Below are 13,256 nucleotides of genomic sequence, written 5' to 3' on the forward strand. Positions count from 1 at the left end.
AGGTGAAAGGAATCACTCATGCTCATTCATCCTGGACTGTTTTTTCCTCTGGCTTTATGGTCTTCTTCAGAGTCATCTGTCACCCCCTCTTCCTTATCTACCACCACCATCTTATCCCCCACACTATCCCACCTATCCATCTTCCCAAACACCTCATGGTTCTAGCTCCTCATTCGCCAAGCATACTCTTATGACACGTCCAACTATATCACTTGGTCAAATTTTTATGAGGCATGTTTTAGACTCTCAGAACCTATGGGATTTAGTGCAGGCATTGGAACCCCAACCTGATCCCACACTGGTTCCATACAAGGTCGTTTGCCCATGGAAGGCTCGTAACGCCTCCACTATTGTTGAGCTTATGCAAGGCTTATTGCCTGAGTTTCACTATTAGCTTCAGCATTTCAACTTAACATCCGAGCGTTGGGCACACTTGACTGGCCGCTATGAGGCTCAAGATAGGACCTGTCATATCAATTTGGATCATGAGCTCCAAAATTTTACAATCACTGACAAGGATGACTTAAAGTCACATTGGCTAAGTATCAGCATCTTCTTACTGAGTTCTCAACAACCGGGCAAGTCCTCTTACAACTAGGTTATCCTTTTCCTTAACAAGCCACCAAGAAAATATTTCCATTTTGTGCAGTAGGTGATTTCATAGTCTCAGATGCCCACATTTTATGAGTATGAGTATTAGTTGTTGCATTACGCACAATTGTTCAATTAATTTCATAACACATCCTTGATGAAGGAGGCTCTGGTTGCATCTTCTCGCAAGAGGCAACCGTGCAAGGGTAAACAAAACTCGCATCAAAATCAAAATCAAACCCAAGCTAGTGAATCCCAAGGAACCACTCAATGGCCTCTTAAAACCTGCATAGCAAAATGTACATAAGAAAAATAGGTATCATCAACATTGTCAAAAGGTTGGCCATTATGATGAGGAGTGCCGATCTAAGGCACTAGGCACATGGCCAAAATCTAAGAATCAGACCCCCGCATCCCAATCGGGTAGCCCCCAACAAGAAAAGTAGGGTGGTAGCAATCCCCAACAGGGGCAATGGCGAGGCCAAACCACATTGCCACCGGTCAGCCATCACAGTCAGCGAACAACTCAACTCCAAAGGGTTTATCTGACTGGTCTGCAAAGGCCCACATTGTCTCCTTAGAGACATCGGATGCAAGTCTCATTCACATCTGCGAGTTGCCTCCTAATGAGGTGCCTGCAAAGGCGCATCTATTTGGCTTGTGGACAGTGGAGCTACCCATCACATAACTTCTATAGGGGACATTTTTATTTCTTGAGCCCTTGCAACTAGGAGTGTCCGCATAGGAAACAACTCCTCTGTCAAGACTCACTCCCATGGTCATGTCAGTTTTCCCATTGACTAGGGTCCGGATTTAGCTTCTCTAGATGATGTCTATCATCTCCCCGTTCAGCAGCTTTGCTAGTTGGAGCAAGCAGTTTTCTTCACCACAACCACAATCAAGGTCTTAAACTCTCTAACTAGTTTAGTGATTGTTGGAGACAAAGCACAGCCTAATGGCCTTTACTACATGACCCATTTTCTTCCTGAGCCGACTGCCAATGATTCCGAATTCCATTGGTTCCAGGCCTTAGCCACCACACGGGGGCCCATGGACTTTGAGCGTCTTTGGTATTTTCGCTTAGGACATCTTGGCTACGACTCTTTGCCAAGGGATGGTTGAGGGTTTCCCACGCCTAAAACTTTCTCGAGAGTTTTGTAAAGTCTATCAACTAGGTAAGTAGCATCATACACCCTTCCCTAAACAATCTACCACCCGTGCTGAGAAACCCCTTAGACTCATTCATATAGATATTTGTGGTCCCATATCACTGCCGCCTTAAATGGTGCATTGTATTTCTTTTTTATCATGGATGATTTCTCTAGATACATGTGGGTGTACTTTCTAAAGCACAAGTCAAATGCCTTCACTTATTTTAGTGCTTGGGTAATGTTGGTTTATTTCCAGACTGGTCATCATGTGGGTACTATGAGAAGTGATTTTGGTGGTGAGTTTACCTCCCAAGAGTTTTCTGAGTTTTAACGAGAGCAAGGTATTGCGCACCAACTACCAAATTTCCTACACCAAATCAAATCCTAGAGCGTAGAAACCTGACAATCATGAATATGGGACGCTCTATGCTGTTTGCAGCAAAGCTCCCTGAGTGCCTTTGGGTTGAGGCTGCTAACACTTCAATGTACATCCTGAGTTGATGTCTGACTACGGCAGTACCTAAAAAGACTTCGTACGAGGCATTTTTTGGCTCTCGGCCTGTTGTTTTTCACTTCAGAGTTTTCAGTACTCATGCTTATATGCACACTCCTGACAACAAGATAGGAAAGCTCACCCCTCACGCTACTATTCCGAAGCGAAAGCCTACTGTTTGTTCGATCCTCGAACGAACAAGGTGATTGTTAGGAGAGATGTCGTCTTTGATAAGAGGGATATCGTGCAATCTTCAACGCTGGACTCTTCGTCCTCCCCTCCATTCACATCATTTAAGATTGTGCCTATTGAGCCAATTCTATTGTCCGCTCTTAACCTTCCTACAAATACTTCTACTCCCAAATCTCTGCGAGACCCGTTACTGTTGGTATCAGCAAACCATGCACGATTCAAGAATCCTTCCACCGGATTCCACTCCAGAGGGCCCTAGAAGGTCTACCCAGCTCACCCCTTAAACTCCATATGCATCACTATTTACAACACTTTACATTGCATATTCTGAGCCAGACAGTTGTTGGCAACAAGAGAAGAAACTGGATAGTATCGACCGAAATGGGACTTGAACCTTGGTGGATCCTCCTTGTCACAAGCTAGTCATCGGGACGAAGTGGATTTTTAGGACCAAGCTAAAGGCTAATGGTACTTCAGATAAATACAAGGCTCGCCTTGCAGTGCAAGGTTTCAAACAAAAGCACGACATTGACTATAAAAAACCTTCGCACCTACCGCTGCATCATTTCACTTGTTGGTTGCGCTCGCCACTCACCATGGTTGGTTGATCTATCAAATGGCATCAAATGTGCCTTTCTGATCGGTTATTTAGAGGAGGAAGTCTTTGTGAAGCAACCTCCCAGCTTTTCTTCTGCTTACCAAAATGACAAGGCATTTCTCTTATGGAAAGCTCTTTATAGGCTGAAGTAAGTGCCGAGGTCTTGGTACCACAAGATGGATGAGTTCTTACGGACTCATGGATACCATTCTATCCCCTATGATCCAAATTTATATGTGTGCACCACCAGCACAGGATCAACAATATCTTGTTGTATGTTGATGATATGTTACTCACTCACTCAAATTCTATAGCTATAGCAGATATCAAAGCAAAATTTTGCTCTACATTCAACATGACGTACTTAGGTCTACTGTGTTATTTCTCGGGGATGGAAATTGTTAGATTTGAGAGGAGTGCCTTTCTGCACAACAAAAGTACGCCCTACAGCAACTGATGGAACAGTATTGCATTGATCAAACACGGCCAATGGCCACGCCTCTTGATCCCACTATCCATTTGTATAAGGATGCCTTGGGTCAACCTTTTGATGCTCATATCTATCGTTCTGTTATACAAAAATTACTTTGGTTGATTCATACTAAGCCAGATCTTGCATACTCAGTTTGCTTAGTCAATATTTTAATTCACCTAGAATGTCTCATTGGGTTACTTGTCTTCGTGTGTTAAGATATTTACAGTATACCTATCATTATGGACAAACTTATGGTCATGGTTTATGCTTATAAGGCTACACTGATTCTGACTGAGCAGGAGATCCTAATACCCAATGCCCCATGGCGCCTACCTCCACACCTTGGGTACGGCACCCATCTCCCAAGCTAGCCATAAGTAGGAGATGGTAATGGCTTCCACAGCTATGATAGAGTATTGGGCTCTCTTCGATGGTACTACAAAGGCCATCTATTTGAGGAACTTGCTGGCCACACGTCAATTTCCTTGCAAGTCATCTATAGTTGTCTACTGCGACAACCCTCATTGCCCTAGCAAGAAATCCTATTATCACCTCTCGGATATAGCACATGGCGGTTCATTTCTATTTCACTAGAGAGCAGATTGAGCTAGGCACCATTCACCTAGAGTTTGTGCCATTCAGTAACAATCTTACAAATATTTTAACCAAGGCAGTCAACAAGTTGGTTCTACAATATCTTCTACCACGAATTATCTTGGATACACCCTCCTCCACTTCTTCAAATTGATGGGGAGAGGGTGCTTCCCTCTTACTTCTCGTTTTAGTTTGAGAGGGGGAAATTTTCTTCTTTTGATAGTGACAGTGATGATACTTACAGTTTTTCACTCTCAAACATTTATTTATTTTGTGTTGTACATTATGGACATCTGTAAGTTCATCTACACTGTTAAGATGGCATAATTGTTAAAGGGCACTTAGACAAGTGAACAATTCTCCTACAAGGGCACTGTCTAGGTAGCACCATTGCATCACATTTTGCATGAGCATGAAAACTTACATCTCTCTTTGCATTACCCCATACATTGGCATTCTATTCATGTAAATATACATTTGTACATATTTCTCTCTTTTCAGTCACCCTTGGAGTGGTTGGCTCCAGACCCACTATACTTGTGGCATTGCACATGGCAGTCTCCTAACCGCAGTTTTTTCCCATGCTTACATACTAGTCTTGCTTGCTTCCACGTCATCATGCTTATCTCTCCACACATTCTCAATATGATTCGCACACACACACACACACCTTCTTAGGAATCCCTAAGCACTTATCCTAGTAGTGTATGGGATTGTTTTGCTTATTTTATGAATGTAGTAAAACTATCTATTCTTATTTCCCCGTACTTTAGGGCACGGTGACTCAATGGGACCAACACTAATTTCAAACCCTCACTTAATGTTAAATCTTGTGATAAACTAAACCAAAGTCCTTAAAAACCAACCCAAATAATAATAATAATAATAATAATAATAATCCATTGTTGATTCCATCGCCTTTGCAGGACTTTGTAGGCCCCTGGGCATCCAACAAGCACCCTTGGTCCGATACCCTAGCCTCTCTAGGGTGATCACTTAGGCTCCCTTGGTAAGATAGCAATCACCTCTGTAGTCTTGATAGATCACTAGTAGGTAACCAGTATACACTCTTTCCCCGATGCCCTAGCTGCTTTTTGGGGTGGGATGCTTTGCGGTAAAAGGAAAAAGAAAAAAGAAAAATTAATACAAGGACTTAATTCTCATGGCTTTGTTTTGTGCCTAAGAGGGGGTGTTGAGCTAAAATGCATTAGACTGACTTAAATAGCCCCAAAACATGCTTAATTAATAAAGAAACATTCTTATTTTAAAAAGAAACGTGATCCTAGAGTGTGTCTCACATGCAAAGCCCTAATTTTGGTGCCCCAAACTTTTTATAAATAGACATGCAGCCCACCACTCTCCCTCAATCTCATTTTTGTGGATTTCAAGAGTCGTATCCACACCCCGTTTGCAGAGGACAACGCAATCAGAGCTTCTCATTGCTATCGGCTACTATTTGGTGTTTGATTCTAGTCTTCCATCCCACCTATGAGCTGTCGCTTGCAGCCCAAAGCTATCACTTGCAACCCCCCCAGAGATGTCACCAAGAGTCCAACATTGTCACCTAGTACCCTAGAGTTGTTGCCTACTATCTGATGCTTGCGTTTGCTATGTTGACATCATCAGTTGGACCTGTCGCCATTAGTTAGACATTGTCGCCATCATCCACAATCTGCATTTGCTGAGTTCCTCTCTCCTCCAACTGTCGCCTTCACTTCTTGCACAATCGTCTAATACTTCAAGCTGTCGCCCAATTTTTCTCTCCCCAAGCACCTGTGTTTTTAATATTTCTCTCTTCTCACTGCAAGTCTGCATTAAATCCACATTCTGGCTGCCTTGCTACATTTCGGGATCCGTTTCAAAGTACAACACACTCTCTAGCTCATAACTTCTACCTTGATTCCAAAGATACAAGAGTTCGAGGTTCAATATTCATTGCACAGTGTGTTTGTTGCATGAGCATTGTATATTGAGTAGTTATTCACTTCGTTATTCATTGTGTTCAATGTCTTTGAGTTACCCTAGCCCTAACATTGTTCTGTGTTTATCAATCTGTGTTTTATCGTACGATTGGTTTTGTGTTTTCTGCATTTAGAGCATTTCTTCACATCTCACACTCCAACTACTCCCTCAACTCGCTTCCACGAGGGCCGCAAGTTGTTGGACAGCTCTGCCTTTATGCATCTTGTACACTCTTTTCTTCATTTCTAGCATTCATTCATTCACTTTAGAATTCTCTTTCTTCTCTGTTTATGTTTTTGCATTTTATGTTTTGAGTCTTGTGTTTTTGTGTTTGTGTTTGAGTTCTCTGTGTTTCGGTCATGATCGTATACTTAGTGTTTTCTTTTGCAAACCCTAGCATATCTCCACATAGTATCAAAGCGGGTGCTCTTTTAAAGAGTTAACTAAGGCTATCATGGCTTGCTTGGTTTGTTCTTGATTACACAATATATTAAATGCTAATTCATGATGGCTCAGACCACTCCATCTTTAGATCACCTAATGTTTTCTTAGACTATTCCTTCAATGAAGGCTCTATTGAGGGATTATGGTCTTGATTTGGAGGACAATGCTCCACCTACCAACCTTTCTTCTAGGGATCATTCACAAAAGCCCCTTTTCTTCGTGTCATATTCCTTCACAAGGTACATCTCAATTGGAGTACTCCGTTGATGAGATTGATTCTCTCTCAGTTGAAGAAAGACTATCCACTCGAGAAACATCCAAAAGTTTAAATTATTCACAATCAAGCCCAGTCGCAAGTTAGTACAATCCCTCTTTATGTGTAGTCTAATCACATCTACATTGCTCCTTTAGCTATATAGAGACTCACTATGAGTCACCTAGGAGACCCAATTCGATATCAGTATGGATTAGAAGAAAGTTCTAGGATCAAAGATGTTTCACAAGGTAATCGTTTATCTTCTATTCATTTGAATTTGAGTTTGGTGCTTCATATTCACCTTCATATTTTCTATTCTTTCCTCCCACTACCACTTTCACTCTACATTTAGAATCATCTACATTTAATCTAGACCCTTACCTTAGGCCTACAATAGGTTATTCTATCTTAGCTCACGTCTTTAATGTACATTTTGGTTTCAGTCCATTACTAGACACTCAAAGGTGTACCACTTTGCATCCTAGTGCTTTTTTGTCAGGAATGCCACTTGTGCACTATGCACCTTCCCCTACATCCGAAAGGCTGTCACTCTATTTTCTCTAGTCCTACTATGTGGGACATCCCCTTCCTACAAACTATACTATCCTCCCCGGTTGCTCAAACACATGAACCCCGTTCTTATACTATTGAGTTCCCTCTTCCTTTAAAGGACTCAAGGAGTCAACAGGAATCACCCAACCACTTAAACCTATGAAGAAATGCTCTAAATGCAAAAAGCATAAAACCAATTGTACGACAAAGCACAGATTAATAAACACAGAACTCAGTTAGAGTTAGGGTTAGGGTTAGGGTAACTCAAAGACAATGAACACAATGAATAATGAATATACAGTGCATGAACATACAGTGCTCATGCAGTAAACACACTATGTAGTGAATTCTGAACCTTGAACTCTCGTTATCTTTGGGATCAAGACAAAGGTTATGAGTTGTAGAGTATATCGTACTCCAAACGGATCCCAAATCACAGCAAAGGCAACCTTTCAGTGTCGAACGCTAGCAAACGCAACCAAAGAAGACTGGATCTAATACAGACAACATTGCAGAAGAGAAAAAAACTAAAAATGCAGGTACTTAAGGAGAGAGAAAAACTGGGCGACTATATTAGATGCAAACGCAGCCTGTGGAGAGAGAAAATCATGATGGCAACAAAAAACTGTAAGCAAATCCTGTGGAGGAGAGAGAATATTAAGGTGACAGCTCCGGACTGCTAGCGACAACACCAAATGCTAACATTAGCATCAAACGCAACACCCAAGCAGTAGGCAATAGCTCCAGGGTACCAGGAGTCAGCTGCAAACACATGGCAAAGACTCGAATCAAGTATCAAATAGTAGCAAATAGCTGGGGGAAGCTCTAACCACGATGTCCTCCGCGAATGAGGTCTAGGCAACAGAGATATGACTCTTGAAACATGCAAAAACGAGATTGAGAAAGAGTGGTAGGCTACTTACCTATTTATAGAAAGTTTAGGGCACCTAAATAAGAGTTTTACATATGGGACATAGTAACTCTCTAGGATTGCATTTCTTTTTAAAATAAGATGGTTTCTTGATTAATTAAGCATCTTTTATGCATATTTAAGTCAGGCTAATGTATTTTTAGCTGGACACTCTCTTTTAGGTTCAAAACTGAGCCAAGAGAAATAAGACCTTGATATGGATGTTTCTTTTACTTAAAGGCATCCTACCCCAAAGCAACCAAGGCATCGGGCAAAGGGCACATGTCAACTGCCCAATGACCTACCAAGACTACAGAGGATGGTTATCTTACCAAGAAAGCCTAAGTAATCACCCTAGAGAGACCAAGGCATCAAACCAAGGATACATATCAGCTGCCCAAGGGCCTACCAAGTCCTGCAAAGGCAGATGGAATCAACAGTGGACTTTATATTTTTCTCTTGTATTTTTTTTGAATGACTTTTGGTGTAATTAGTTCAAAAGATTTAGCATTAAGTGATGGCTTCAAATCAGTTTTCATTCCATTGAGTCACTATGCCCCGAAGTACAAAAAAATAAGGATGGATAGTCCCACTATCTTCATAAAATAAGCAAAATAATCTCACATACTACTAGGATAAGTACCTAGGGATATCTATGTTTGTATGTATGTGTGGTATGTGCGTGTATCTGTGCCAATCATATGGAGAATGTGTGGAGAGAAAGGCAAGATGAGAAAACAAGCAAGACCAACAAAGCTAGCATGCAAGCAGAAAAAAAAATTTGCCTTCGAAGACTACCATGTGCAATGCCACGATATGATGGATTCGGAGTCGACCACTGCAAGGGTGACCAAAAAGGGATAAATGCGCACAGATGCACGTTTACATGAACAAAATGTTGATGCATCGGGAGATGCAAAGGAAGATGTAAATTTTTATACTCATGCAGAATGCGATGCAACAATGCCACTTGGATAGTATCTTCGCAAGGGAATTATTCACTTGCTCAAGTGCTCTTTTACAATCATGTCATCCTAACAATGCAAATAAACTTACAAATGACCATAGTATTATATACATAATAAATAAATGTCTCAAAGTGAAAAATTATAAACATCATCACTGTCACTATCAAGAAGAGAAAACCACCCCCTCTCAAACTAAAAGAAGCAAGAGAGAAGTATCCTCTTTCCGTCAATCGGAAGAAGTAAAAGGTATGTATGTCCAAGCCAATCCGCAGTAGAAGATATTGTAGAACCGGCCTATTGATTGCCTTGGTCAAAATATCTACAAAATTGTCACTAGATGGCACAAACTCTAGGCATATGGTATCTAGCTCAACCTACTCTCTAGTGAAGTGGTAATAAACCGCCATGTGACGTGTCTGAGGGGTGATGATAGGATTTTCCGCAAGGGCAATGGCACTCCAATTGTCGCAGTAGACAACTGTAGGCGACTCGCAAGAGAATTGTAGTGCGGCCAACAAATTCCTCAAATAGATGGCCTCTGTAGTACCATCAAAGAGAGCATGATACTCTACCTCAGCCATGGAAGCCACAACCGTCTCCTGCTTACAACTAGCCCAAGAGATGAGTGTCGTACCCAAGGTGTAGAGGCAACCTCCATGGGAACACCGAGTGTCAAGATCTCCTACTGAGTCAGAATTCTAGTACCCCTGCAAGCATAAATCATGACCATAAGTTAGTCTATAATTATAGATATACCTTAAATATCTTAATACACAAAGACAAGCAATCTAATGAGACATTCTAGATGCATTAAAATACAGACTAAGCAAACTAACTGAGAATGCAACATCTCACCTAGTATGAATCAACCAAAGTAATTTCCCTACAAGAGAATAATAGGTGTGAGCATCAAAAGATTGACCCGAGGTATCCTTGTACAGATGGACAATGGAATCTAGAGAAGTGGCCACTACTTTTAGACCATTTTTATTTTTCATTTTGATGGTATTTATTGTTGGCCGACCTGACATCATTTATGGCATTATTTTTGCTGATTTATTCAAGCTCCTCTTGCATAGTCATTATCATGCATCATTTGTCATTCATCATCTGACAGATTCTAGTGGAGAAAGAGAAGTAATTGTCAGTGCCTTCACAACCAATGACTCACATTGGTTCTGTATTATCTCATATCTTGGTATATGAATTCCATTTCCCGAGTATCTCTTTAATTCTGAGTTCCTTATGCAATGTTCTTTTCTTTTGTAGTGTTTCTCTTTCTCTTTCCTTTGCCTCTCGTGTTCAGCAATCTATTATAACAATTTTCCACGCTTCCATCACTCCGTCCACTTTTGACAAGAGGAGGGAGCGTCTGGCTCATAAATAAGCCAAAAATACAATCAGGTCAGCAAGCAATAATGGGTCTAATAAATACAAGTCGACCAGCCTTTCTTTCATGTGACAGCCTCTTTCCTTCGTCATCGAGCCACCATCCCCTAAAACTTGCATGTTGATCCCTTGGCCCCTAGTCCATGTTGCTCTTTACTGATAGGTTTCAACGTTTTCAATAGCTCCCCATGATTTCATTTGGGTGATCTATTCAAGGCCTCTCTACTCCATTGGCCTATGGTAGCCTCCCATTGGACAAGGCTTTCATCTCAAGAGAGTGTTAGTCCTTGGCTGGCATTTATTATCAATAGGCTTCATCAGCAATTGCACTCTTCCTACCAAACTCGGATGGATTCCATCTTCCTTGGCTTCCCGCTGTCGAAGTGAAGCAGTGCAGAAGCAGCAAGACAAAGAGTGAACAAAGAGAGGAGAGAGAGAGAGAAAGAGACAGTGAAACGCAGAAAATCTGCAATGAAGAATGTTGTATAAGGATGCAATATCTGCGTATATCTCCACCTCGAAGATCTCAATCTTCATGAACAACAAGGGCAGCCTCCATGGTCTGCAGCCTGAAAATTGGGAGCACAACTAGCCAAGACTGTGAAAAACGAGGCTAATAAATAGGCCAGCAAAAAGCAAAAATAACAAGTCTGCTGCATTAAATGCAGCCGACTGGTCAGCAAAACTGGCCGACCAGCTGTCTGACCTGCCACATCAGCTCCCACGTGTCGCCTGCCACATCAGCTGCCACATATCACCTGCCTGATGTACATGTCGCCTGCTGTACCTGCTGCTCATGATGCTCCTGCCTGTCCAAGGAATGTCCAGCTTTAATATCCCTTCTCAGATCCTGGACAAGGCAAAAGGCTAAGGAATCTAGAGTGCTATCAAAGTAAAGCCTAAGGAAGCACCTTGGTAAACAAGTCTGCAAGATTGTCCTCTGTCTTGCAAGAGACTAGGGAAACAGTCTCATCCAAAATCTTCTCCCGAATGAAATGGTATTGGATCTCAATATGCTTCATCCAAGCATGAAACACAAGGTTCCTGGCCAAGGCAATGCAAGTCTCATTGTCGCACTATAGAACAATAAGACCTCTCTACGGGAAACCAAGCTCCTCCAAGAGCCTGCGAAGCCACAGTCTCACATGTAGTAAAAGACGCTAGCCGATACTCCATCTCAATCGAAGATAGGGCAACCATGGGTCGCTTCTTGCTGCTCCATGAAACAACACCAGCACCCAAGGTAAAGCAATAGCCTATCATGGACCTCTAATGATCCACATCACTAGCCCAATCTGAATCACTCCATCCTGTAAGGACCAAGGCTATAGCACCGGAACCTGCTGGATAATAGATCCCAAGATCAGGAGTCCTCTATAGGAATCGCAAAATCCTCTGAGCAACCTACCAATGCACCATCTTGGATTCACTCATGAACCTGGCCAGCACACCTATAGCATAACATAAGTCAAATACGAGTATTAAGAAGCCAGATCAAGGAGCCAACCAACTACCTATAACGGGTAGCATCTGCCAAAGGAGAGTCGGCATGAGGGGTAGCCTTCCGATTTGGGTCCATAGAAGTCGTAAGAGACTTGCATCCCTCGATCTCACACATAGTCAAGAGCTCCTGCACATACCGCTACTAGGAAATAAAGATCCCCCTCAAAGTCTGATAGATCTCATGACCTAGAAAGAAGTGAAGAAGTCTCGTATCCATCATCTCAAACTTCTCATGAAGTGCTGCCTTCATCTACTCAACCATCTGAGTATGGTCACCTATCACAATCAAGTCATCCACATAAAGGACAAACAACACACGACCTCCACCTAAGGTGTGAACATAAAGCTAGGGGTCGGCTTTAAAATGCTGATACCCCAAGTTCTCCTAGAGGAACAAGTCAATCTTCTCATTCCAAGCACGGGGAGCCTGCTTAAGGCCATCAAGGGCCTTCCTCAACCTATACACCTTACCATCAGAAGAATCGAAGCCTCGAGACTGATCAACATAAATCTCCTCCTTCAACTCCCCATTTAAGAAGCCAAACTTCAAATCCAACTGATAGACCGACCATCTCCTGTGGCTAGCAAGGCAAGAATGGCGTGAATAATAGCCATCCAAGCTATAGGGGCAAAAGTATCATGAAAATCAATGCCTGGCTCTATGCAAAACCTTTAGCAACAAGGCGAGCCTTGTGTTTGTCCAACATGCAATGACTCTGATACTTGATCTTGACGACCCATTTGACTCCAATGATCTTCTGATGGGGAGGCTTCGGCACAAGATACAAGTGACATTCCTCTCAATTAACACCAGCTCCTACTCCATCACTTTTCGTGAACGATCATGATGTAAAGCCTCCTTCATGTAGTTAGGCTCCCAATCCTACATGACACGAGTCATCAAACAAGAATTAGTGTAAACAAACTCGGTGTGGTGCACTTGGCTCCTCCGAGAACACCACGAGCCATCCTGCCACTACCACTCATCAAGGACCCTCTCAATCCCTGCATCATGAAGAGTGTCACAAGCCCAACGAGGAGGAGGCCGGATCTTGCCTCGTCACTCTCCATCTACTAAAGCTTCTGAAAGGTCCACCGACGGCGAGGGAGCAATCAATGAATCTGATGGCTAATAACTAAGCTCCTCAGCGGAAGAGTCCTCAAGAGGCACATGCTCC

General features: G+C 42.3%; 1 protein-coding gene across 7 annotated transcripts in view; it reads right to left on the minus strand.

Moving 5' to 3' along the window:
• The window catches only part of LOC148033149 (RNA pseudouridine synthase 7-like), a 141,429-nt gene that overhangs the window by 108,008 nt on the left and 20,165 nt on the right, over positions 1 to 13,256 (minus strand). Inside the window, exon 1 of one of the 7 annotated variants that reach the window (XM_087680984.1) lies at positions 3,732 to 4,895. The exons of 5 other annotated variants lie outside the window; for them this stretch is intronic. In XM_087680984.1, coding sequence (XP_087537110.1) covers positions 3,732 to 3,759 — 28 coding nt within the window. In that variant the 5' untranslated portion in view covers positions 3,760 to 4,895. Of the gene's footprint in view, positions 1 to 3,731; positions 4,896 to 9,820; positions 9,894 to 13,256 lie in introns of those variants that run through there. One more of the 7 variants, XM_087680986.1, reaches the window with a different exon arrangement.

This window comes from Lygodium microphyllum, chromosome 7 (assembly GCF_053477565.2).
Source record: "Lygodium microphyllum isolate KBCC chromosome 7, Lygodium_microphyllum_v1.1.10, whole genome shotgun sequence".
Classification (NCBI taxonomy): domain Eukaryota; kingdom Viridiplantae; phylum Streptophyta; class Polypodiopsida; order Schizaeales; family Lygodiaceae; genus Lygodium; species Lygodium microphyllum.